Here is a 26,160-nt window from a genome sequence, read left to right on the forward strand (position 1 = left end):
CCGCCAGGGGGCCAACCCCACGACGCCCGGGGAGCTGTGGTGGGCCAAACAGCCTCTTCTCATCTGTGGGGTTGGGGCTGGGGAGCTGGGACTTAGGGGCCATTGGTCTACTCAGGTGTGAGGGGGCAGGTCTGACCGGCCCCAAAGTCAGCTCCATCCTGGACACCCCTGTGGGAGGCAGTTGGCAGGCGACTGGGGGGCTGCTCTCCTGCACCCCTAGGGTGCAAAGTCCTCCCCCCCATAAATTCGGGTGGGTCCTCAGTGGGAATCATAGAGTGTGTGTGGACTGCCTTCCTGGGCACATGTTTCCCGATGGGAAGCTGGGGGGGGGGGCTTTAAAAAAAGGTTTCACTCCCTCCCTTGGCCTCCTGATCTAGTGCTCAGGACCCTCACCATCAGGAATTCCTTCTTGCCGTCTAACCTCAATCCTGCCTGCTGCAGTTTCAGCCGACTTCCCTCTCTCCTGAGTTCGGTGGAGGTGGAGAATGGCTGGTTTTCATCTTCTCTGCACTGGCTGTTTAGAGATTCAGGGACTCAGTTCTGGCCAGGTCACCCTTTCTGTCCTCTTGGGGGTGGGGAGTGGGCTGGATCAGACCATCATCTCCCCCAGTGGGCAGAGAGAACAAAAACAGCAGACAGACAGCTGGCCCCTGGACTCAAGGCAGAAAGGCCCTTCTAACTTCCAGATTGTGTGCTTGTGTGATGGGTCCGGCCTAAGTCCTCTTCTCCCCCAGCTAACCCTTCAGCCTGTCCCCTCTCGTACTAACCCCAACCCATGCAGCTGAGCTGTCCCTGCAGAGGGTGAGGGCTGTGCTGCTCCATGAACGGATATGGGGCTTCCTCCTGGGTCTGGCTCCTGCATTGCTCATCCCACCTCATCACGAGCCTCAACTGCCTCCGTCTGGGCCAAGCAGCACACTGGCCACGGAAGGGACAGCTAACTCTGTCTAGCTGGGACAGGTCCACAGCAGGCCTCCCCCCTTCTCAGCACGCTCAGCCTCTGTCCCCTGGCCTGGCCCCTCTGTTCTTCTCTGGGTCCCAGAGAGCAAGGCACGGCACAGGGGAAGAGGAAGAAAGGCTCCGAGACGCCCCTGTGGTCTGGCCGCACCAGCCACCATCGCTCAGAAGGATGCCCTTGAGGAAGTTGGCCCTGGAAGCAGCCTGGTGGTGCCAGCCGAAGCCCCTCTTGGAGAGTCAGCAGGCTTGGGCAGCTGTTTCCACACCAAGGTGCGGTTTCTCTGCAAACCAGCCCAGGGGAGGACTCCAGGGTGGACGGCCTTCGAGGTCCATCTCATGCTGACGCAGAAGCTCCCAGAACACTCAGGAAACCTCTCCGGACAGAGCCCTCTTTGTCAACCCAAGACCCTCCCAAGGCCTCTACTGCCCTCTGGGTCCAGCAGAGGGGGTGGAAGAGGGGCCACTCCTTCCCACCTAGAGCTTCTCCGAATGACAATCAGCTCGTGCCAGGTGGGGACCACGGCATGACCCCCGGTGCCCGGGTCCTGGGCCTGCTCCTTGCCACCAACCCAACCGTGAATGTAGGGCCCCCAGCTTCACCCCTGCCCCAGGACCAACAACACCGTGGTTTGGTGTTGGGAGGAAAAGGGGGCAGCCTGAGAGAGCCCCAGGCCCAACCCACGCCCCCAGCTTCACCCAGCACTGGAGCTGGGCAGAGACGCAAAACCCTGTCTGCTCTTGGGATTCCAGACCTCCCTAGGGCTCCCATCTGAACTCAGGCCTCTGCGTCATTGAATGTCACCGAGGTGGGGGTGGAGGGGAAGGGGCGAATGTGGGAGGGGACCAGGGGACTGAGTCTGCTCCTCTCCCCGGGAAGGATCCAGGGCAGAGGGAACCACACTTCCCAGTGTCCCCACCCCCAGCTGCAGCCTCTTCCCCCTCGAGCACCCATCCCCTCCACCAAGCCCTCCTGGTCCTGAACCCCTTCCCTGTAAAAGAGTGTTGCACCACCCCCTCCACCACCACCTCACCCCTCTAGCTCTTCCCCATCACCACAGCCTGTGTCATTGGCTCAGATGCAGGTCTGCTCACCCCGGAACATGCCTCCCCTCCCAAGCCACACTGTGCACGAGGCGGGTGCAGGAGAAGGGCCGTGCCTCAGGCACGTGGGCTCCCCCTTTCCCAGCCCCTCACTGGGGCCTGGCTCAGTCTTCTCAGCTCCGGGGGTCAGCCCTGGCGGGCATGGAGTGGGGAGGGCAGGGAGATGCCCTCCCCCTCCCCCAGGGAAGCCACTGAAGAATGTTTACACGCCAAACAGAATGTAACACCCTCCCCCACCTCTTCCCAGTCACTGCATGGCCTCTGCCCACCCTGCACCTTTCCACCCCCACCCCGACACCCTGGAAGCCGCTGTCATGATTAGGTTGGGTCTTGGAAGGGAAGTAGCCATCACACCATTAAAAAGCCTGTGGACCTTTCGTTCTGTTGGCCTGGACTCATCTTCCTTTGGGGAAGAGGGCAAAGCCCAGGTCCTGGAGCTGGGGGTGGGCAGGGAAGAAGAGTGCAGATTGGTGGGCGAGTAGGGGGGGACTGTCATGGAGGCAGATTGCCTCTACAGAGATGGAAACAGAAGCTGAGGACAGGACAGATACGGGGTCATAGCGCGCTGCCCTCTGTCTCTGACCGCAAAGCCTGCATACTCTTAGCTCCCCTGGCTGTCTCTCCAAGGAGACGGAGTCTAGCTTTGTGCCGGCCGAAAGGGAGGGAGGAGGAATTTTCATTGCCCTGAAGTTAACGGACACAAATGAGCGTTTGGAAAATCATAAAGCTAAGCTGTTCACAGGCAAAGAGAAACAATGGTCATTATTCTAGCAACATCTATGGAAATTATAAATGTAGCCTATGACCTAGCATCTCCACTTCAAGAAACATATCCTACAGATGGCTGTGTAGACTTGCAAAATTCCATGTGCCCAAAGTTCTTGATCGCAGTGCTCTGCACAGAACTCCACAAAGCCTCCGCTGCGATCTCACACTCAAAATGGCTGGAAATGGGAGCTTTTTCATTAGACTGGCACAAACTCATCTGGTATCTTGATCTTGGGGTCGTGGGTTCAAACCCCATGGTGGGCATGGAGCCTTCTTTTAAAAAAAGTTCAGAAGCAATCTCAATGTCCACTGACTGGGGCTGATTAGTACAGCACGGCCTCCCGTACGATGGGGACCCCGTCACAGGGTACCGTGGGCTGGACGGTGAAGGCGGTGTATAGACTTCTATACACTTACGAGGACTGGTCTCCAAGACTGATTACGTGAGAAAGCCTGTGCACGATGTGCAGCTGTCTGGATGAGTGAGAGGCGTCTGGTGACTCAGGCAGGAGTGCTGGGGAGGGGCGGCGGGGGAGGGAGGCTTTCCTACAGGGTGCTTGCTGTAACTTTTGCCTTTTGGACCCTACGTTCAGTGGGTGTCAAATTTTCACCTAGGCCATACACAGGCCATTTCCGTCCCAGGACACGCTCCTGGCTCTGCCTGGGATCGGAGTAAACCGGCCCTAGCTCCGAAGTTCTGCTTTCCCTCTGAGAAGACCACGCAGGTGCAGCTCTGACGTTCCAGAGCCTGTGTAACCGTCTCCTGTTCCTGCCCTTGCCTCCTGGGATCCCCTTGCTTCCAACATGCGTGCTCTAGGTCCTGCTTTACCAGCCTCCAGTGAGGCCTGCGCGTGCTTTCAGCTTCCTTCTTGTTTAAAAATGTCAAAAGCAGAGACGCCTGGGTGACGCAGTCCATTAAGCGGCTGACTCTTGGTTTCCACTCACGTGGTGATCTCAGGGTCTTGAGATCAAGCCCCAAGTGGGACTCTGTGCTCAGTGGGGAGTCTGCTTAAGACTCTCTCTCCCCCTCCCCTTTTGCCCCTCTTACCCCCACGCCCGCACATGTGTGCTTCTCTCTCTCTCAAATAAATAAATAATCTTAAAAAACAAAAGTCAAGGGGCGCTTGGGTGGCTCAGTTGTTTAGCGGTTAAGCGTCTGCCTTAGGCTCAGGTCATGATCTCAGGGTTCTGGATCGAGCCCCGCATCTGGCTTCCTGCTCAGCCGGGAGCCTGCTTCTCCCTCTGCCTCTGCCTGCCGCTCCCCCTGCTTGTGTTCTCTCTCTCTGTGTCAAATAAATAAAATCTTAAAAAAAAGTCAAAAACATCGTATTTATAGTATAAAGGCAAATGTAAACAGCGTATAAAATAAAACGGGAAACCCCCATCCATGAATCTGATCATCGACAGGTAACTCCAGTGAATGGCTTCTTCTTCTTTTCTTTTTTTTTAAGATTTTATTTTGTTTAAAGATTTTTTATTTATTTGAGCTCAAGAGAGAGCGCGAGCACTCTTGAGTGTGCATGCAAGTGGAGGGAGGGGCCGAGAGAGAATCCTCAAGCAGACCCCCTGCTGAGCAGGGATTCCCAACCAGGGGACTCAGCGTGGGGCTCAACCCCCCCACCAATGAGATCGTGACCTGGGCCAAAACCAAGAGTCAGATGCCCAACCTACTGAGCCACCTGGGCGCCCCTTAAAGATTTTATTTTTTAAGTAATCTCTATACCCAACGTGGGGCTCAAACTCACAACCCTGAGATTGAGTCACATGCTCTACGACTGAGCCAGCCAGGCGCCCCAGTGACTTCTTTTTTATGTTAATAACAATAGCTTTCTCCCAGGGCACCTCGGTGCCTCAGTCTGCCTTCCGCTCAGGTCATGATCTCAGAGCCCTGGGATCGAGTCCCGTATTGGGCTCCCTGCTCCCCACTGAGCTCCCCCTGCCTGCCACTCCCCCTGCCTGCTGCTCCCCCTGCTTGTGCCCTCAATCTGTCAAATAAATAAATAAAATCTTAAAAAAAAAAAACAGTTTGTAGTATATTCACAGAGTAGTGCGGCCATCACCACAATCAATTTTAGAACAATTTTATCACCCCCAAAAGAAACTCCTCACCCATTAGCAATCACTCCCATTTCTCCCCAACCCCTCCAGCCCGAGGCAGCCACTAATCTACTTTCTGCTTCTATATAGATTTGTCTATTTTGGACCTTTCATATAATACATAAAATACATTTCATACGGGGCACCTGGGTGGCACAGTCATTGGGTGTCTGTTTGGCTCAGGGTGTGATCCCAGCATTTTGGGATCGAGCCCCACATCAGGCTCCTCCGCTGTGAGCCTGCTTCTTCCTCTCCCACTCCCCCTGCTGTGTTCCCTCTCTCGCTGGCTGTCTCTCTGTCAAATAAATAAATAAAATCTTAAAAAAAAATACATTTCATACAATGTATGACTCTTTGGGACTGCCTTCTTTCACTTAGCATTGTTTTCGAGGTTCATCCATATTGTAGTATTTATCAGTACTTCATTCCTTTTCCTGGCTGAATCATATTCTATTCTGTGGATAGACCATATTTTGTTTATCCATTCCTCAGTCAATCAACTTTTGGTTATAGTGAAAAATGCTGCTATGAATTTTCTTTTACAAGTGTTTGGGCGTATGTTTTCATTTCTCTCAGGTAAATACCTAGAAGTAGAATTGCTGGGTCATTTGGTAATCCTGTGTTTAACATTTTGAGGAATTACCAAACATTTCCACAGTGGTTGCACCATTTTACATTCCCACCAGTAATGTGTGAGGATCCCCATGTTCTTTCAATGGCTCCCTAGCAGTCCACGGCATGAATGTTCCATAATTTATTTAACTCATTCCTCAGTTGATTTTTCATTAGATTCTTTCCAACTTTTTACTATTTCAAATAATGTCAAAATTAACATCCTGGCTCCCATCTTTGCTTACCTCTGGAAGTCTAGTGCTAGGAAAAATCCCCAGAATAATCAAATAGATGAAAAATGATCTCTTGCTCTATTTTTTTTNATGAAAAATGGTCTCTTGCTCTATTTTTTTTTTAAAGATTTTATTTATTTATTTGACAGCGATAGAGATAGCCAGCGAGAGAGGGAACACAAGCAGGGGGAGTGGGAGAGGAAGAAGCAGGCTCATAGTGGAAGAGACTGATGTGGGGCTCGATCCCACAATGCGGGGNGGCAGATGCTTAACCACTGTGCCACCCAGGCGCCCCCTCTTGCTCTATTTTTGATTTCTCTTGTTATTTTTGAGAATGGATGCCATGGATTATTCTTTCATGATTTAGCTTGCTTTCTTTCTTTCTTTCTTTCTTTCTTTCTTTCTTTCTTTCTTTTTTTAAAGATTTTATTTATTTGACAGAGAGAGAGACAGCCAGCGAAAGAGGGAACACAAGCAGGGGGAGNATGTTCTTTCAATGGCTCCCTAGCAGTCCACGGCATGAACGTTCCATAATTTATTTAACTCATTCCTCAGTTGATTTTTCATTAGATTCTTTCCAACTTTTTACTATTTCAAATAATGTCAAAATTAACATCCTGGCTCCCATCTTTGCTTACCTCTGGAAGTCTAGTGCTAGGAAAAATCCCCAGAATAATCAAATAGATGAAAAATGNACAGAGAGAGAGACAGCCAGCGAAAGAGGGAACACAAGCAGGGGGAGTGGGAGAGGAAGAAGCAGGCTCCCAGCGGAGGAGCCCGATGTGGGGCTCGATCCCAGGACTCTGGGATCACGCCCTGAGCTGAAGGCAGACGCTTAAGGACTGAGCCACCCAGGCGCCCCCATGATTTAGCATTCTTTCTTTTTTTTTTTTTTAAAGATTTTATTTATTTATTTGACAGCGATAGAGATAGCCAGCGAGAGAGGGAACACAAGCAGGGGGAGTGGGAGAGGAAGAAGCAGGCTCATAGTGGAAGAGACTGATTGTGGGGCTCGATCCCACAATGCGGGGATCACGCCCTGAGCTGAAGGCAGACGCTTAACCGCTGTGCCACCCAGGCGCCCCTTAGCATTCTTTCAATCATTCATTCATTCAACTAATTCTTCAGCTAATTCTTCAACGAATTCATTCAACTAATTCTTCATTGCTGAGCTCCACATACATCAGAAGCTGTGCCAGACACGGGCCATTATCTGAGAATTGAGACAGAGGATACTGTGCCCTCAAGGAGGCGGCTGTACATTAACTTTACTTGGCACGTGCTGTGTGTATCAGGCAGAGACTCCCAGCCCAGGCTGGGAGCTTCAGGGAAGGCCCGCAGATGGATATGACTCTTCGACTGAATTTTGAAGGACGAGCTGAAGTTGGCTTGATGACAAGGAGAGGACATTCCTGGCAGAGGGAGTAGTGTGGGCCCGGTGTGAAGGCGTGAGAGCTGCAGTGTGGTGGTTACAGGTGTGGATCGAGGAGCAGAGAGAGGAGTAAAAGGTGGTGGGACCAGGCCTGAGACAGGGCTAGTCTGTGCCAAGGAGGACAGCTTTAGAGGGTTACAGAGAACCCCTGCCCTCCCCACTCCCCAAGCCTGAGACCTGCCAGGCGCACTCCCCTCCTGAGGCCCAGCACGGCTGTCAGAGCCTGCCTGATGCTCCATGGGGGAGGACCTGCCCAGCTCCTGGCCGACCTCTCTACTTCCCAAGAAAGAGTTTTCTCTTTTCTGTCTTTTGGTCCAGAGAGCTCTGAGGACAGGGGCGCAGAGAAATAAGTGACTTCAGTGAGGTTGCTCAGTCAGGGGCTAGAGAGGGGCCAGGGGATCAAGGACATTGGAGGGGGCTTTGTTAGTAGAGGGAGACCCTTGGGGATGACCCTGGAGAAAAGAAACAGGGTGGGAGTGTGGAGAGTGGGCCTCTGACCATCAGACTCTGGGGCCTGCTGAGATTTTCCCACTGGCCAATCAGGAGTCAAGGCCAGAATAAGAGCTGAGACCAACTCCAGACTGAACGACGGTCAGGATGACGTTTGAAGTCCTTAGCAGATGTCATTGCCCATGGTGATGAGGTGCCAGGGGAGGGGAGGCTGCCTGGTCATGAGGATGTGGCCATAAGTCAGAGGGACACATGACACAAGCCCATTTTCATCAACTCCAGGTAGCATCTCCTGCATTCCTTCTCATCCCTGTACCATTAAACGCAAACTGGCATAACTTCGCCCATTACCGCCACCATCAATTTTACCACAATCACGACCTCTGTGTCCAGTACCCACCTCTAACTCTATTACCAGCACCATCACTACTCCAATCACAGATGCCCTTGTCCCAAACTAGGCTCCATTACCACCATCAGCACCACCACCACCATCATCAACACTACTAGCCTCTGATGACATAATGATTAACAAGAGAGAGAAGATTCTTGCTCTCAAGGAGCCTACCTATCTTCATCATGACCACCGCCACCACCACCATTACCATCTACCACGTAATCCTTGTCGCCACCACTGCCTTATAACCACATCACTATTACCACTATCCTAGCCCCATACCCCTTACCCCTACTCCAATCACTCCCACCACCACCAATTTACCATCAGTATTCCCATTTGATCATGATTACACCATCCCATCACCATACTTGCCACTACAATCAATACCAGCAGTTGGAATTCCACCATCATTATCATCATCATCATGGTAGGAACTAATTACATGGGTTATAGCAATGGTTAATGGTCAGTGAAGCCCCAGTTAAGATGGGGAGGTCATCTGAGGTCACTCAATGTGGAGAGGGAAGAAAGGGTAAGAAGCCCTGAAGCATGAGAAGTCCCTATCGCAAGCAATCCCAAATAGGGAAATGTTTATCCTAGGAACTTATTCTTCGCCAAACCCTCCAACAGTTCCAGCAATAATTTCAACTAAAGAGTTGCTATTTTTTCCAGTGCACAAGGCTCTCCTTCTCATCTAGTCTGGTATAAATGATTCCTTCCTCCAGCTTGGACTCTGAGCTCAGGTCTGGATTCCCAGACTGGAGAGGAATGAGGAAGGTTAAAAATTTTATCAAAACCAGCTCTTAACTGGTGATTTGGAGCTGATCTGCCCTCTGGTGAGGCCCTTGGCATTTCAAACCTTGCCTGTCTAGTTCCATCCTCTGCCTCCAAACGTCCTGGTCCCTGTCACCACCACTCCTTGATGAGAGAGGAGAGATGCCATATGGGGTGGGGGCAGGGAATAAGATGAGCCGGGAGTACAGTTAATACCAAATCACTCTCTGTAGGGAAGGGCTGAGATTCAGCTCTGAGTTTCCTAGGAGCCAGCGCATAAGGGGAGAAGGAACGACTATCTGACTTTCAGCTCTTTCTAATGTTAAGGTAGGACAGAAATTCCCATGGTGGGGGGAAAATAAATAAGGCACCACAGCCAATGCCCAGACTTGGCCTCGTTGGTGGTCTCCTTCGGCTGTGAAAACTTCAGAGTGTCCCTATGGAGCCTGGGTGACCACAGAGGTGAGACGTCTGCAGAACTGAGCTCTCCAAGCTGCAAAGCATTGTGGTATTGTTTGTTTGTTCATATTTATTTATTTATATTTATTTATTTTTTAAGTAGGATCCACGTCCAACGTGAGGCTTGACCTGACCCTGAGATGAAGTCACATGCTCTACTGACTGAGCCCACCCGGTGCCCTGGTATTTTATATTTTTACATAAATAATATGATTACATGGCATTAACTGAGGGAGGACCCAACAGTGTAGAGAGCGAGAAGGGCAGGGGTTGGGCAGCCGCCAGGTGAACAAGAGGGAGAGGCCGGTGCTGTCCAGGGGACCGCACCAAGGTGTGAGGTGCCGACAGGCTGGTGTGTTTGGGGAATCGGAGGGAAGGGGGGATCCCGGGGAAGGGCCAGGAAGAGGCTGAAGGAGAGGGCCAAGCGTGGGGGGGATCGTGTAGGCCAAAGGAAGGAGCTAGGCTTATGTTCTCCCACAGTGGGAGCTTTGCCCTGAGCCATCGCCCTGTCAGCTTTGTATTTTAAAATGTCCACTGTGAGGGGCGCCTGGGTGTCTCAGTTGGTTAAGTCACTGCCTTGGGCTCAGGTCATGACCCTGGAGTACTGGGATTGAGTCCCACATCAGGTTCCCTGCTCAGGGGGGAGTCTGCTTCTCCCTCTGACCCTCCCCACTCTTGTGCTCTCTCTCTCTCTCATTCCCTCTCTCTCAAATAAATAAACAAAACCTTAATAAATAAATAAATAAAAATAAAATGTCCACTGTAGCAGGTGTGTGGAGAGTGGGTTGAGATGTGTGAGGCTGGAGGCCGGGAGGTTTGCTCACCTGGTTCTAGCCCTCCTGCTAGACTGTGTGCTCACGGAGGGCAGGGGCTGTGACTGAGGCATCTTGGTACTCTGCAGAATGCTTGGCTTATCTTCCTGTGATCACCTCCTATCCCTGACCACACACCGTGTCACTGAGTCAGTTCCCTTCCGGAGCTTTCTCAGGGAGCCCAGCAGCTTGGGTCAAAGGCCTGGGCCAGAGGTAGGGGTCCCAGTCATCTCTCCAGCTGTGCCGAGAGTCACAGTGTGGCCCCAGCAAGCACCCTTCTCCACCCCCATTTCCTTAGCTGTTCAAAGTGAGAGCTAGATTAGAATAGTGGTTTTCAAACTTTTTTTTTTTAGGTTTCCAAGTCTATTTGCTTAAAAATCTGGAGCCCTCGGAAAAAACGTGACGACCCCCCAGCTTCGCCAACCCAGAGTTTGGAGACACAGATCAGAATAAACCTGAAACCGCAGGCCTCGGCCATGAATGAGAACTGAATATGGAAGGTCACACAAACCCTGAGTCTTAGGCATTGCAGGTACCTATTGCAGGACCTTGGCAAGCCCCCTTTCTCCCTACCCATCTAATCCCCCAAGGGGAAGCTCCGAAAATAGTGGCAGGGGGCAGGCAGGAAGGACTATGTGTATGGGACGTGGGAGAGTGATGGGTCTGGGATCTCCCAGGTCGACCAGGCTCCCCAGTCAGTTCCAGGTGTGTCTCAGGCCAGGGCATAAGCTCCAGGTGGGGGCCTAAGGGTACATGGAGGCTTCATGGCTCAGCAGAAGGAACTCTTCACCTGATTTGGGCCTGGCCCTCAGTATGTACGGACGTACATATGTATGTATGTATGTGTGTGTTTGTTTATTTGAGAGACAGCACAAGCAGGGGGAACAGTGGGCAGAGGGAGAGGGAGAAGCAAGTAGGCTCCTCACTGAGCAGGGAGCCTGGCGTGGGGCCTGATACCAGGGTCCTGGGATCACGACCCAAGTCGAAGGCAGATGCTCCATTGACTGAACCACTTAGGCGCCACCCCCCCTTATTTTTTAAAAAAAATATTTATTTATTTATTTGAGATAAAGAGAGAGACAGTGAGCTAGGGGAGGGGCAGAGGGAAATAAGCAGACTCCCTGCTGAATGACCCCTGAGATCATGACCTGAGCTGAAATCACCCACTGGATGCATAACCAACTGAGCCACCCAGGCACCCCCTGGCCCTCACTCTCGAATCCCGGCGGCCCAGCCAAGCTGTGGCTTCATTAGGGAAGGTTGACCTAAATCTTCCATAAAACAAAGGGCTTCCCAGTAGAGTTGTCACTGTGCCCCCCAGGACTCCTCCTCCTAGGGACTCTTGGAGCTCTTTCGATCAAGGGACTAGGGACTCACTTCCCACCCACCCAGCTACCCCATCATGGCAACCCGAGGCTACCCCGCTTTGTCCCTGAGCACCGACCTGTAAGTCCCAGAGCCACAGAGTCAGTGACCTCTGAATGGATGGCAGCCCCTCCCCCAGGCTGTGGGCCAAACAAGGAGGGATCCCTGAAGACCTGGTGACCAGGGAGGGCCCAGGGCTAGCCCAGCCCCCGAGGGCCGGTTCCGACTGCAGGCTCTCTGCTCTTCAGTCTGACTGCTCCCGCCTCCAGAGTCCAAGGGTCCAAGTGGCGGGTGGGCTGTGCTGCCCTGAGCACGACAGAGGAAGCCCGCACTGAGAACCGTTGGTGGGTGGGCGGCATGAGATTCGAGGAGCTGCTAGACCAGGTGGGCGGCTTTGGGCCCTTCCAGCTGTGGAACGTGGCCCTGCTGGCCCTGCCCCGGGTCCTGCTGCCCATGCACTTCCTGCTGCCCATCTTCCTGGCGGCCGTACCTGCCCACCGCTGTGCGCTGCCTGGTGCCCCCGCCAACCTCAGCCCCCAGGACGCGTGGCTGGAGGCCCACCTGCCCCGGGAGCCTGATGGCACTCTCAGCTCCTGCCTGTACTTCACCCACTCCCAGGCCCTCCCCAACACTACGTTTTGGGGAGCGGGTCAGAGCCCTGGGCAGCTGGAGGGTGAGCCCTCCACAGCACCCTGCCCTCAGGGCTGGGACTACGACCGCTCCGAGTTCTCCTCCACCATTGCAACCGAGGTACCCGAGTGCGAGCCTGGGGGGCACGTGAGTGGGATGGGCCTGCCACTGCCTTGGGTGATTCCTATGTGGGCATGAGACACATTACCGTACTTCTTAGAGTCTCAGTTTACCTATCTGTAGATGGGATCTATGAATTTAAAGCAGTGAGCTTCGTTCCTGGCCTGTAGTGAGGAGCCCATACACGGGAGCTGCAATTATCAATTGGGAGGTGATTAAGGCAGGTAAGGGCTGAGACGGGTCCAGGGAGCTGGGGGAGAGAGTTGAGAAGGGAGTTTCTAGAGTAATAGGAGGAAAACAACACAGGCCTCCGCCTTTCTCTTCTTCTTTTTGGCCCCAGGTCTGGGATTTATATAATCCATCTAGAGGTGAACGCAGATGGGGGCAGAGTCTGTCTGGAGAGGAGCTGACCTGTTGTCAAAGCGAAGGCACTCCACGGAAAGAAGCTGAGGCTGCAGGACTGGGGAGGGCCAAAGTCTCTTACCCCTCAAGTTGGGGTGGAAATAGTTGAGGGTTTACTATCTGACATGGAGGTACCAGGATGGGACCGTTGACCTCAGCAGGCCCCCGAGTCCGGAGAGGTAGGGTTGGTGCTAGCTGGAGAGGGCCTGTGCCCATGGGAGGCCCCTCCCTGTTTGTCCCTGCAGTGGAACCTCGTGTGTGAGCAGAAAGGCCTGAACAAAGCCACTTCCACTTTCTTTTTTGCCGGTGTGCTGGTGGGGGCCGTGGCCTTCGGATACCTGTCTGACAGGTGGGGTGCGGTGGAGGGGGGCAACAAGGGAGGGGGTGGGGAACCCTCTCCCACGAGCTGCGGTATGGGCTTGGTCTACCTCTGTCGTGGGACCTCCCCCTCTCCAGGGAGCTGAGCCCGCACGACCCCTGTGTAGGTTCGGGCGACGCCGTCTGCTGCTGGTGGCCTACGTGGGTTCACTGGGGCTGGGCCTGGCGTCTGCAGCCTCAGTCAGCTACATCATGTTCGCCATCACCCGCACCCTCACTGGCGCAGCTCTGGCCGGCTTCACCATCATCGTGATGCCGCTGGGTGAGGCAGGCGGAAGATGGGCAGGGCCTAGCAGCCTGGGGGGAGGCAGTTGTCAGGGGTGAGACTGAACCCATCGGGTCCTTGCTAACTTTCTTCCTGCCTCTGGCCCCCGCCCTGGGCCCAGAAATGGAATGGCTGGATGTGGGGCACCGCACCGTGGCAGGTGTCCTGAGTGGCACCTTCTGGACAGTGGGCGTGATGCTGTTGGCGCTGGTTGGGTACCTGATACGGGACTGGCGATGGCTTCTGCTGGCTGTCACTCTGCCTTGTGCCCCAGGAATTCTCAGCCTCCGGTGAGGACTGTGGGCAGCTTGGGAGTGGGAGATAGAGGACGTCAGAGACAGAATTAATCAGAGGCTGAGATTTGAATACAGAGTGACTGAGAGATGAAGAGAAAGAGAAAGTCAGTGACCGAGAAGTAGAAAATAGAGAAAGAGAGACCGACACGAGAAGCAGAGACACACAAAACAACATGTAGAGAGACAGTGGAGGGACAGAGACAGACTCAGTGAGAGACAGAAAGTGACAGAGACCAGACTGAAAGGCAGATTCAGAGGGACGTATAGAGGTGGTCAAAGGAGCAACAAGAGAGACAGGGATGGAGAGACAGGGCCCGCCTAGGGGTAGGGAATCCAAGCAGGAGGGTCGGAAGCCAGGCAGGGTGGGCATTGCATCGCTTCCCAAAAATGAAATTTGATGCCCCTCAAGGATTTCTGGATGTCTGGAGACATACAGAAGGAGACTCTTCATCCTATGCCCTCCTGTCGCCTGTGGGAGAAGTGGGTGGCTGATGCTGGGGGCTGAGGTCTTGGCAACGATACCAGTCCAGCTGATAGAGAAGGGAATCCCAGGCTGTGGTGGACCTAGGCCTGGGCGAGGAAGTGTGGGAGGAGCTGGCTTTTGAGTTGGGCCTTAAAGGATGAGTAAAAGTTCATCAGGTGAGGACGGTTTGTGCCACGTTGGGGGACTGCCTGAGCGGGAGCCCCGGCTGACAGGCCATGGCGTGTGCAGGAGGGAGATGTGGCTGTGGGTGCTGCCTTTGCCTGAAGGGCCTCCTGCCGTCCCCCAGGTGGGTGCCTGAGTCTGCACGCTGGCTTCTGACCCAGGGCCGCGTGGAGGAGGCTCACAGGTACCTGCTCCGCTGTGCCAGGCTCAATGGGCGGCCCGTAGGTGAAGACGGCCTGAGCCAGGAGGTGAGGGAGAATGTCTGTGTGAGTGCATGCGAGCGTGTGTGTGGGGGGTGCGTGTCGGTGTGTGTGTGAAGCCTATGTCAAGCGCCCCCTTCTTCGGGCCCACTGTGTGTGCAGGAAAAGCTCCCGGCCCCCAGTGGAGAGTTCCACACTCTTCAAGATGTCCTACCTGGCCCTGGTGGGCCACATCCTTGACTCAGGGCCCACCCTACTCAGCTTGCAAGCGCATCCCCACCCCTGCTGCTGAAGGAGGAGGAGGAGGAGACCCAGGGAGATCAATGTGCCTAGCTAAGCCAGGCGCCTAAGCCAACTCTGATGTCACAGACTCTCCGTCTCTCCTTCTCTCCCACCAGGCCCTGAACAAAGTGGCCACTCAGGAGCGAGTGGTTCAAAGACCCTCGTACCTAGACCTGTTCCGGACCCCACGGCTCCGACACATCTCACTATGCTGCATGGTGGTGTGGTGAGGAGGGGGCCTGGCCTGGGCCTGGCAGGGTGGGGAGGGGCGGACAGAAAGGCAGCGGACTCCAGGGTGGTGCTAAGTGCGAGAGGAGGATGGACAAGTGAACTGTTAACTGTGCAGGAGGTCCAGCCTCTGGGGACATAGGGCTCTGGGAAGTCACAGGATGGAGCAGGCATCAGAGGCAGGGCTCAAATTCAGGCTCTGCCACTTCTGTGAGAGCTTGGACAGGTCACTTAGCACCGAGCCTCAGCGCCCCTTCCGCAGAACAGGACGCTGTTAGTCCCTACCTCACAGGCTTGCTGTGAAGATTAGGTAAAGACGCTTTGTCCATTGGCACATGCTGCACACTCCCGGGGGTTATGGGGACAGGGAAGGTGGCCGACATTGGCCTCTGGAGGTGGGGGAGGTGGTCCCTCTAAAAGGCCAAGTCTCCCTGAAAAGAGAGGACAGGAGTGGAGGGTGAAAAGGAGGGCCCCTGAGTGGCATCGCGACCCCCTTCAGGTTTGGAGTGAATTTCTCCTATTACGGCCTGAGCCTGGACGTATCGGGGCTGGGGCTGAACGTGTACCAAACGCAGCTGCTGTTCGGGGCTGTGGAGCTGCCCTCCAAGCTGCTGGTCTACCTGTTGGTGCGCCACGCGGGACGCCGTCTAACGCAAGCAGGAACGCTGCTGGGCACCGCCCTCGCTTTGGGTGTCAGTCTGCTGGTGACCTCGGGTGAGCCCCACCCACTCCCCGGAGGCCCCGCCTCCTGTCCAAGACCGCCCGCCCCTTCCCGGAAGCCCGTACTCAAAGCCCTGCACTAGGGGAGCCTGCCGTCCTGGGAGCTCTGGGTCTCGCACAAGCCCCGCTCACTGCCTGAACCCCTGTTCCTCCAGAGACGGGGGCCTGGAGAACCGCCCTGGCGGTGATAGGGAAAGGTTTTTCTGAAGCTGCCTTCACCACTGCCTACCTGTTCACGTCGGAGTTGTACCCTACTGTGCTCAGGTGAGGGAGCCTGGGTCCCAGGCAATCCACCCTGGGGAGGGCTTGTAGTCACATCTTTTTACCAACACCCTACACGCACACACACAGACACACACACACTGCAGCCCAGTTCCTCCCACCCATTCCTTACACTAGACCCAGGATACGGAGCTAATCAGAGCTGTCTGTGCTTGCTTAAATCTGGGAGAAGGCAGAGCATTTTATCTTTAGTAAGTGACCCTGAGCGACGTCACACTTCTCTGGGCCTCCTTTAAAACAAAACAGTCACAGAAAGTGCCATCTGCCCTTCCCTTCCCATTCACCACAGCCCAGGCAGAACTGCCCTAAGGAGTTGTCTCTGAACGTAAGGCCTGGGCCCCCCCACCTTTTTTTAACCTTTTTTAAGATTTTATTCATTTTAGAGAACATGGAATGGGGAGAGGGGCAGAAGGAGAGGGAGAGGGAAAGGGAGAGAATCTCAAGCAGACTCCCACCGATCTGAAGCGGGGCTTCATCCCACGACCCCCAGATCATGACCTGAGCCAAAATCCAGAGTGGCCACGCTCAACCGACTTGGTCACCCAGGCGCCTCCTGGTGCCCTTTCAGCTAGCTCTTGGCAGGTGGGGAGAAGAAGACTTGTAGGCAGCTGGGTGTGTTTAGAAAGCCTTGCTCGTCCTCCACCAACATGGCAGGACCCTCTTCCTTCCACACTACCCTTTCCCCACCCCCTTTCTGATGACTTTTCTTTTCCTTCAGCAGTACCTGATTGGTTCTGTCAGAATGGGGGTCCCATCCTCTGGTGAATGCTGGCTTGGGGGTTCCTGGCCTGGGGACAGGTGGGAAGACCACCTGAAAGAAGCCGCGGCTTTTTAGCCATCTAGAGGGATGGGGATATCAGGACTTCTCGGCCCAGGATGGGAGCCCTGTGAAGCATGACCCTAAGTAGGTGTGAACACCAACCCCGTCCCCTATCCTCTCTCCAAACAGACAGACAGGGATGGGGCTGACTTCACTGGTGGGCCGGCTGGGAGGCTCTTTGGCCCCACTGGCAGCCTTGCTGGATGGAATATGGCTGTCGCTGCCCAAGCTCGCTTATGGGGGGATTGCCCTGCTGGCTGCCTGCACTGCCCTCCTGCTACCAGAGACAAGGCAAGCACAGCTGCCAGAGACCATCCAGGACGTGGAGAGGAGGAGGTGTGTGCACAGAACGGTTGGTGTGAGCACATGCGTGTGGGAGTGAGTGCTCAAGTACCTGACGCCTTAGGTAGGATTCAGAGAAGAAGACGTGTCTGCATGTTGTGTATCTGGTGCCTCTATGCAAGTGTGCATGGGTGTAGGACTTGAGTCCATGTGTGTGTGTACGTGGATATCCAAGATTGTCCAGGAAGAGGAGGATGTGTGCACACTCAGGTATGCCTCTACGTCAGGGACGTATGCAAGCATGTGTGGGAGTCACCTGTGGGAGTACCCATGTTTGCGTACCGGCTGCTGGGGAGAGGTGCAGGCCAGCCCTGATGGGTAGGCTTGGGTGGGGGGCCCAGGGCTAAACCCCACCGTTGCTCATGACTCCTTCCTCCCCAGTGCCCCACCCAGGCTGCAGGAGGAAGAGATGCCCATGAAGCAGGTCCAGGACTGAGTGGTATCAGGGGCAGGCCCTCCACAGAAGCTCTTCAGCAGGGGCTGGAAGACCAGAAGGGCAAGCCCTGTGGCTGGGGCTGGGGCATCAAGCTCCCTCCCCAGGGCTGGGGTTGCCGCCAGTGCTCCCTCTCTGTGCTCATTCAGCCTTGACTATTTGGCCTCCAGCAGCTGGGTGACTTCCCAGAATGCAGTGGGCTGAATGCAGTGGGTTGCTGAATAATTCTGGTACCCTTTTCAAGGCTGGAGGAGTTCTATAAATGAAGGTGCGCCAAGGGTTTAGGTCAGCAGTGAGTTGTGGGATGAGCCCTGGATAGGAAGCCAGTCTGACCCTGGGATCTGATCCCAACTTTGCCACTGATTTGCTGTGTGACCTTAGGCATGTGGCTTTCCCTCTCAAGGCTTCAATCTGTTCATCTCTCAAATGGATAATGAGGCCTCTTAGCAGACCTCACCACAGGAACTATCTGTTGTCATGCTCAAACGAGATGCTGAATAACGTGCTGCTTCTAGAGACGGTACTAAAGAAGGGACTGCCCTATGATGAATTCTGGCACCAACAGCCTGGTGGGCATGCTGTCCACTGTATGGTACTGGGAGCTGCCCAGGACGAGGGTACCAGGAGAACAGAGCTCTTTGTTCCCATGACTGGCCCTGTACTTCCCAGGCACATTGCAGAGTAATGCATCCCACATACCTCCCATCCTCCAACCCATTGTTTAGGCCTCATGCCCAAAGAAGAGTGGAAGGCATGGGAGCCAACATTTTATTGGAGAAGCAAGAATAAACACGTTTTTTAATTATCTTGAAGTTATAAAATTTGCTAGGGCAAGGGACTGGGAAGGCCAGGAGGCTACCCTTTAAAATGTGGTGGCCTATGTCCCCTGCCCAGATAGGAATGGGAAAAGGAGGAATGGGCGAAGTCTAGACTCCCTGGTCTACCACAGAGCCCAGCTAGGCCCAGGCCACTGGAAGATCATCTTCCCCCTGTGGGACTGGAGAATTCTGTAGCTCCCACTGGACCATGGAGGGGATGGTATGAGGCCCGAATTAGAGTGACCTCTCCTGTGAACATCTCATTTAGATTTTATCTCCATGGGGTCATAGATGTAGCAGCCCACATTGCCAATGTTCACACCTGAGGGAGAGAGCCCCATCACCAAGGGCCTTGGGGCTGGGGGGTGTTGGGCTGAGGGATGAAGGGAATCGGGAGGGGTCTGGGGTGTGTTTGACTACAGGGGAAGTTGACCACACATCACCACAGACCCACATGCCATACTTTAGGCCCGCTGTCTGGGGTGGGGCTGCCCACCTTTGGGGCCAAACAGGTAGCCATAGCAGGGGATGTGGCAGTAGGGGACGCCGTCATGCTGAGACAGAGAGAAAGAGAGCCATCTCAGCTTGGCGCTCTTCCCATCTCCAGCCTCCCTCCTCGCAACATAAGCACCCATCCCTGCACTGTTCACCTCAGCATGACTCCCGGCAGTCAGGGTCTTCCGGCAGCGCTGGCACCTCAGACAGGGTCGGTGCCAATTTCTGCCCAAAGACATCACCTTCTCAGCTGGTGGTGGAGAGAACTGGTAATTCTAGGGGCAGAGCAAGGAGACCTACCTGCTTTGCACCACCTCCTTACGCTTTGATGCCCATCCTGTCCCCCTCCCCAAGCTTTCCATTGTAACTTACCAAAATAGACAGGTTCCTTACAGCCAGGGCACAGTGAAGTCTCCCCAGTGAATGTCTTCAGGCGGGGAGGGCCTTTAAGGGGGAAGAGACCCTGGCTAGGGCTGAGGTGGGGGCCAGGCCTAAGCAGGGCCCATCAGCACCAGCCTGTACATGGCATCTTCCAAAAGCCATGCTCATCCCAGAGCCCCCCACCCAGCTGGTCATGAGTCTGCTTTCTCGGGCAGAGCTGAGTCTCCTATGACTCCCCGCCACCTCCTGCGCCATCCCTTTCTGCAGAAGGGACCACCTGCTTCCTTCTCCTCCCAGGGGCTCAGGTACCCACCAGCTCAACCCTGTCAGCAACTCAGTCCTCAGGAAACCTGAGCTGATACAGGAGCAGGCTGGGGCATGGGTGTCAGGTGTTGGGGAGCATGGTGTCACTGCCCACTCTAGGGATGGAGGAAGGAACAGGGAGAGGGGAGGAGTGGAAGAATATGAGGGGCTGGCCCTGTCTCAATGACCTCTCATTCCTAGGTCATTCTTTCCATGGCCTTAGCCTGGGAGAGGCCTGAATTCTGGGTCAGCTTTGCCTCTGAGTAGCTGTGTGACTGTACAAGGCCACTCGCTCTCTCCAAACCTCGAATTCCTCACCTGTAAAATGGGGGTGATAATGCCATCTACCCAATTTACCTCTTAACTCAGCAGCTGACATGAGAGAACCCCCCCAAAAGGGCCACAAATAAGAGAAGACCTTGCCACAAAGTTGTAGGACTGTGAAGCCGAGGACTAGGTGGGAGACTGCCCCCTGGTCTACCCTGTTCCAGCCTGGGGATGAGGAGGAGCTGGGCCCAACTTCACTTACTTTTCTTGCCCTGGGGGAGGCCAGTCCTGGGCCTGGGGGGGCTGAAACTGCTGGGGCTGAGGGGAGTGGTGCTGGCTGGGGTGGGAGTGGGAGGGTTGTAGAGGTAGGAACCCACACCACCAATGTTCACCCCTGCAGAGAAAACAGAGGCCGTCAGGCTTGAACCTCCAGCTCCCAGCCACAGAGAGGGTCCTGCTGTCCCCTGGCCTCTTCTAGGCTGGTACTTACCCCTGGGTCCGAAGAGAGCCCCATAGCATGGCTTGTGGCAATACGGCCTCCCGTTGTGCTAGGCACAAGCAGAGGAAAGAGGGCTGCTCAGGGCTAAAGGACAGGGTGGGGTGGGGTGTGGGGTTCTCCTGTGTCCCACAGGCCTTCTGTCAAGACACACTGCTGGGTCTGTCTGTCCATTGGCCTGGGCTGGTGGGCCTGGAAGGGGTGGAGGGTGAGCTAGCATGTCAGAATTGCCACTGTGGTCAGGAGAAAGGGCAAGAGCAGATCAGAAGACCGCTGCTTCCCTCCCCTCCCCACCAAAAGGCAACGGGGTCCACCGGCACAACTCAGGTGTCCCTAATCCTGGCTGGTGTGGGCCCTCCACGTAGGTCGTCTTGGTATTTGATTGCTGAGGCTGCCTTTAGTGAGCCTCCGGAGCAGAAATTGGGGGCTGGTGCTTAGGGAACAGTGACACAGGGCTGTGTGCCCTGGCCAGGCCTCACCTCTGCATGTCCTCCTGGAGACAGGACGCTGTGGCAGCGCTCACATTTCAGGCAGAAGCGGTGCCAGTTCTTGCCCAGGGAGCTCACCTTCTCCGCTGTGGGGGACAGGGTGGAACCAGGCTGTGGGAAGCCAGGACACGCAGCGGGCGCCCCCTTTTCCCTCCTCAGCCCCACCCCCCTGCTTCCTAGAGACGATGGGGAGTGTCCCCGGGAGGTCAGCTCCAACCCGCCCGAGTGCCCTGCGCCCGAGTTGGAAGGGGGTCTGAGCTCCTCGAACGCCCCGGCTCACACTCGCCCCATCTCCCCCTCCTCAGCCCGGGCCTCACCGAAGAAAACGGGTTGCTGGCAACGGGGGCAGGTCCAGCTCATGGCTCCGCACGGGGCAGCCGGCGCCACACACAGTAGGCACCACCGACGGGGGCTCCGTTCCCGCCCCCTTCGCTGGCTCCGCCCATAGCTCCGCTGTGAGCCTCATTGGGGTGAAACCGCAGCTCCTCGGCGCCTATTGGCCGTCAGAAATTTAGAACAACTCCACCTGGGAAACGCCGGCGACTTCGCAGTTACTTCCAAAATCGAAAGCCTCCGGTGGAGATGAGAGGGATTTTAAGTCAGACGGGAAAGGAGGAGCGCAATGAAGACGCCTAGAAGGGTGGCACTAGTTTCTGGCTTGGTACAAAGGGGAAAACTGTCCAGAGTGCAGACGTCATGAAAACACTGCAATTTCCTCAAAGCGAGGGGTCAGGCATTCTTTGAAATGGCTTAATTCCGCCTTGACAGTCTCAGGTGGTTAAGAGCGTTGGAATCTGGAGTGCATCTCTGCCACTTACTCTCTGGCTACAGGCAAATTACTTAACCTCCCTCAGCATCCATTTTATTTGCACAACGAGTATGATGATTAATCTCTACCTCATAGGATTGTCGTGGGAACTGAGTAAGTTAATACATGCAAAGCGCCCAAACAGTGCTTGGCTCATAACTGTTATAAAAGCGATAGCTATCATTATGATGGATCCCATAATGAACTCAAGACTTTTTGGAAGCCTCAAAATGTGGTCTGGATACAACAGTTTTCTCGTGAAATTACAATCCTTATTAAATTTAAATGCATAATTCAGACACCAATTACATTTTCCTAATTTAGTTTTAAGGTGTTTTAATATTTGTTACAAGTAGCCCAAGAGTGCTTCAAAGGACACTTCAAGACACCCCACAGAGAAAGGGAGAAAATATTTGCAGAGTATCTGATAAGGATCTAGTAATCAGAATATATAAGGGACTCTTACACCTCAACGATAAAAAGACAACCCAACTTAAAAACAGGCAAAAAATTTGAACAGACATTTTTCTAAAGAAGATATACACATGGCCAACAAGCACATGAAAAAAAGATGCTCAACAGCATTAGTCATTAGGGAAAGGAAAATCGGGGTCACAATGAGGTACCGTTTTAGACCTATCAGAATGGCTATTAAAAAAAGATGAGTAATAACAGTGTTAGGATGTGTCAAAACTGGATTCTTCATATATTGTTGATGAGAATGTAAAATAGTGCAGCCCTTTGAAAAACATTCTGTTAATTCCTCAAAAAGTTAGAGTCACTGTGTGATCCAGCAATTGCAATTCTGGGTATACACCCAAGAGAAATGAAAGCGTATGTCCACACAAAAACTTGCACATGAATGCTCATAGTACTACTATTCACAACGGCCAAAAGTCCATCAACTGATAAGCAGCTGAACAATGTGGCATACCTGCAACAGAACAGGATTCAGCCATAAAAAGGAGTAAGTACTGATGCGTGCTACAACCTGGACGAGCCATAAGAACATGTTAATGAGAGAAGCCAGACACATACCACCACCTATTGTATGATTGCATTTATATGCAATGTCCAGAATAGGGAAATTCATCAAGACAGAAAAGTGGACTAGTGGTTCCTAGGGGTTGGGAGGAGGGGCAATTGGGCATATCTGCTAAGGGGGTATTAGGTCTCTTTATGGGGAGAGGAAAATGGTCTGGAATTAGTGATGATAGTTGCACAACCTCATAAATATACTAAAAATTAATGAATTGTATACCTTAGAAGGGTGAACTTTATATGTGAATAATTTCTCAATAATAATGAGAATGCCTGAAGAAAACTGATTTTTAAAAAAAGGTAGCTCAGAAAATGAGAGGCAGGGAAGAGAGCTGATTACTGTGTGCCACTGCCCCAGCAGAGAAAACAATCCCTTGATGACGTATTAGGTGGTGAAATGAAGAGCTGTCTGGATTAAGTTCCTTTGTTTTGTCAAGTCAGCTCAGAAACAGCTCAAGGGGGCATGTGTGCTGAACTGAGCCTTCAGCTGCAGTGCTGTACCCTGTGGGGTGAAACGAGTCCCATTTGTGTCTCAGGAGTCCAAGACCCTCTCTGAACTTCAGTTCCCTCACTGGGTAATGGGATAGGACTGGTGTCAATGAATTTCCACTCAACACTCCTATTTCCTCACTTGTCCCCATCAGTACTTCCTCCTTATAACACTTGTTTTGTCCTCCTTGTTGACTTCTAAAGGTGGAAGGCTGCACAACATGAAACAAACTTTTCTGTACTTTCTCATTATCTGTATCTTTTTGGGAACTATTTCAAGATCCTTAGTTTTATAACTGTTTCTTGATGGGCTTCTTCTTTAACAAAGCTGGAAAATACTAGTCTTCATCTCCACCGCTATTGCCCCTTTGTGTTTCTGCCTCTCTCCTTCTTACAGAAGGCAGCCTGAGGTTCACTGCTGCTTGCTCTTCATGGCTCTCAGGGAGAAGGTCTTACTTCAGGAGGTTGGGAGGACTTCATTGTAGTCATTCGTTGACATTGTATTTATTCTCCTTTAGGAAGGTTAGCTTCATTTGCCCACAGAACTATCCTTAGAATTTCTGGAGCATATCAAATAGTCTTTCGCCGAGGCTCTGTAGCTCTTTCTGTGCTGGATCACCTTGGACACACACCTCAGCGTCCTAGAAAGGTCATCTTTACCACTGCGTCCAGCACAGGGCTCCACACAGAGAAACAAGCGTCGGAGTAGGAGCACCATGCTGCCTTCACACAACTTGCCCTGAGTCAGTGGGGCAGGCGCTTTACTACCCGTCTTCTGTGGCCTTCCTGTATCATGTGGCATGACAAACACAGTATGCCTTGTCTCTTCTATTTCAGTGCTTAGAAAAGACTAGTCGAGCCTCCTCCTTTCCAAATATTGGCCATCCATTTGCAAGTACAGCAAATCACAGTATTCCACTCTTCTTGCTTGCCTGGCTTCTATTATTCTGTCTCTAAAAGAGGCTTTGTAAAGAATGCTGACAGGGAAAATGACCCTTCTTGCAGGAATGCACTTGCAGTTACTGACAGTGCCCGTTTTGAATACTTAAAGCCCCTAATGTGGTAGTTTAACAAATACCACAAATGGTTAAGTCCAGTGGAGTGTAGGTATTACCTAATCAGCTGTCAGAGTGGAGTTTGTGTCATCTGAGAGGCAGGTCCCTCTTTCATAAAGATGATTGTTCCCTTGGTGCCCCTCCAATACCCACTACTTTTTCCTGCACAGACCTGTCACAGTATCTGTATAGTCATGTTATATTTACTTGTCCGGCTTCCTTCAGCCAACGGGGTTGATTCTTATCTGTGTACCTACAGCACCAAGTAGAGTGGGGGTGCTCAGTAAATGATATTATTTTTTAAAGACTTTTATTTTTTAGGTAATCTCTATGCCCAACGTGGGGCTCAAACTCACAATCCTGAGATCCAAGAGTCCCTTGCTCCACCGACTGAGCCAGCTGGGCGGCCCTATTTTATTATTACTAACATCCATCACTAACGCTTTTTACTTAATGTTTTTAAGCTCTATTTTTAGGTACATTTATGTTTTCAGACTGTTGGTAGTTGCGACGAATTGACCCTTTTATTGTTATGAAGCTGAAGAAACAAGCTTTTCAACTCGAGATGAGTGGTGGTGAAGATAATGGCCCCAAACACCTGAGGGGTGTCACATGGATGAGGCATTAGGGGCACTACTGAGACCCCTGGATAGAGGTCACAGAAAAGCAGACTGGGCTTCTGTCCAAGAAAAGAACCTTCTTACAGAGCCCAAGCATGGGGTGGCTGCTTCAGAGAGCAGTGAGCTTCCTATCTCTGGATGTTATAAATAACACTGGAGAACAATCCAATTGATCGCCAGTGTTGCAGAAGGGATGCAAGCATCATACACAGACAGATCTTTGAGTTTTCCTCACAATTTGGCAGTATATGATTCTGTGATTCTATTACCAGAGAAGAGTTTCAAATTTGTGTTAGCAAGAGAGCATTGTTAAAATAGTGACAGCTACCGCCTCTGGAGTACCAGTCACAGGCACTGTACTTATTTCTGATCCTACAAAAACCTGGTTGGGGGTTTAAATGCTACATTATTGGGGCGCCTGGGTGGCTCAGTCAATTAGGTGTCTGCCTTTGGCTCAGGTCATGATCCCAGCTCAGCAGGGAGTCTGCTTCTCCCTCTCCCTCTGCCCCTGCTTATGGCTCTCTCAAATAACTAACTAAATTTTAAAAAATGCTACATCAATTGTACATAAAACGAAAGTGGCTTGGAGAGGTTAAGAGAGTTGTTCAAATCATACAGACCCAAGACTCTCAAGCTCATACTCTTTCCACTCCCTCCTCCTAAGCTGCCCATGTGTTTGAGTCTGAAAGGATACTATCCTGGTCTATACAGCACCTCTGTGCCTAAAGGTAAGAGGACCTCTCCAGGCAAATAAGGGGTTGTAAGAGACAGTGGAATGTCATTAAAGCTTTTCCATGACTTCTCAGTGTCTTCAAGGTAAAGTTTTTAACTTGGCTCTAAGGCCCTCACCTTTCTAGTTCTAGACATTTCTCCTGCTTCTCCCTTGAACCACACTAAATGAGCTCCTTAAACCTGCCAAGTTCTTACCTACCTCGAGACCTTTGCAAATGCTATCTCCCTTCTGGGAACTTGCTTTCTCAATATCTTCACCTCACTAATTCCCACCTAACTTCAAGTCCCCCTCACCTACTCAATACCAGGCTATTGGCCCCAGGCAGTCTCTCCCATAGCATCCTGTGCTGGAGGGCCAAGGGGGTACAATCAACAACCGTGTTTTCCCTACTTGAGAACTCAGATGAGGGGAAAAAAAGGCAAATGGAGACTCATGATAAAGGATACTTTTGTAGCTTAGTGGGGGAATAAAATAGGTTGGCCGGGGCGCCTGGGTGGCTTAGTCGTTACGCGTCTGCCTTCGGCTCAGGGTGTGATCCCGGTGTTCTGGGATCGAGCCCTGTATCAGGCTCTTCCGCTGGGAGTCTGCTTCTTCCTCTCCCACTCCCCTGTTTGTGTTCCCTCTCTCGCTGGCTGTCTCTCTCTGTCAAATAAATAAATAAA

The 26,160-nt window shown here is 52.8% G+C and overlaps 2 protein-coding genes across 12 annotated transcripts in view; one reads left to right on the forward strand and one right to left on the reverse strand.

Annotated features, from left to right (window-relative positions):
• The first annotated feature begins 11,724 nt into the window (after positions 1–11,724).
• Positions 11,725–26,160, forward strand: part of SLC22A7 (solute carrier family 22 member 7) — a 25,811-nt gene continuing 11,375 nt past the window's right edge. The window contains exons 1-11 of one of the 6 annotated variants that reach the window (XM_034648201.1): positions 11,725–12,210; positions 12,858–12,961; positions 13,098–13,252; positions 13,377–13,545; positions 14,322–14,445; positions 14,796–14,905; positions 15,407–15,621; positions 15,783–15,891; positions 16,859–17,065; positions 17,453–17,511; positions 19,619–20,031. In XM_034648201.1, the coding sequence (XP_034504092.1) occupies positions 11,818–12,210; positions 12,858–12,961; positions 13,098–13,252; positions 13,377–13,545; positions 14,322–14,445; positions 14,796–14,905; positions 15,407–15,621; positions 15,783–15,891; positions 16,859–17,065; positions 17,453–17,507 (1,641 nt within the window). In that variant the 5' untranslated portion in view covers positions 11,725–11,817 and the 3' untranslated portion in view covers positions 17,508–17,511; positions 19,619–20,031. Of the gene's footprint in view, positions 12,211–12,857; positions 12,962–13,097; positions 13,253–13,376; positions 13,546–14,321; positions 14,446–14,795; positions 14,906–15,406; positions 15,622–15,782; positions 15,892–16,630; positions 17,066–17,452; positions 18,322–19,618; positions 20,032–26,160 lie in introns of those variants that run through there. The other 5 variants (XM_002914472.3, XM_034648202.1, XM_034648204.1 and 2 more) reach the window with 5 other exon arrangements.
• CRIP3 (cysteine rich protein 3) lies at positions 18,259–21,205 on the reverse strand. 6 transcript variants are annotated; one of them, XM_002914505.4, is made up of 8 exons: positions 21,070–21,205; positions 20,744–20,838; positions 20,259–20,316; positions 20,031–20,162; positions 19,190–19,261; positions 18,973–19,067; positions 18,819–18,876; positions 18,259–18,644 (listed from the first exon to the last, which is right to left on the reverse strand). In XM_002914505.4, exons 1-8 carry the CDS (start codon positions 21,110–21,112, stop codon positions 18,583–18,585), a joined length of 615 nt encoding a protein of 204 aa, XP_002914551.1. In that variant the 5' UTR covers positions 21,113–21,205; the 3' UTR covers positions 18,259–18,582. The 6 variants fall into 6 exon arrangements, with proteins under 6 accessions (XP_002914551.1, XP_034504102.1, XP_034504103.1 ...); XM_034648211.1 differs by having other exon boundaries at positions 18,819–19,067; XM_034648212.1 differs by having other exon boundaries at positions 20,031–20,316.

This window comes from Ailuropoda melanoleuca, chromosome 19 (genome assembly GCF_002007445.2).
Source record: "Ailuropoda melanoleuca isolate Jingjing chromosome 19, ASM200744v2, whole genome shotgun sequence".
NCBI classification, from domain to species: Eukaryota; Metazoa; Chordata; class Mammalia; order Carnivora; family Ursidae; genus Ailuropoda; species Ailuropoda melanoleuca.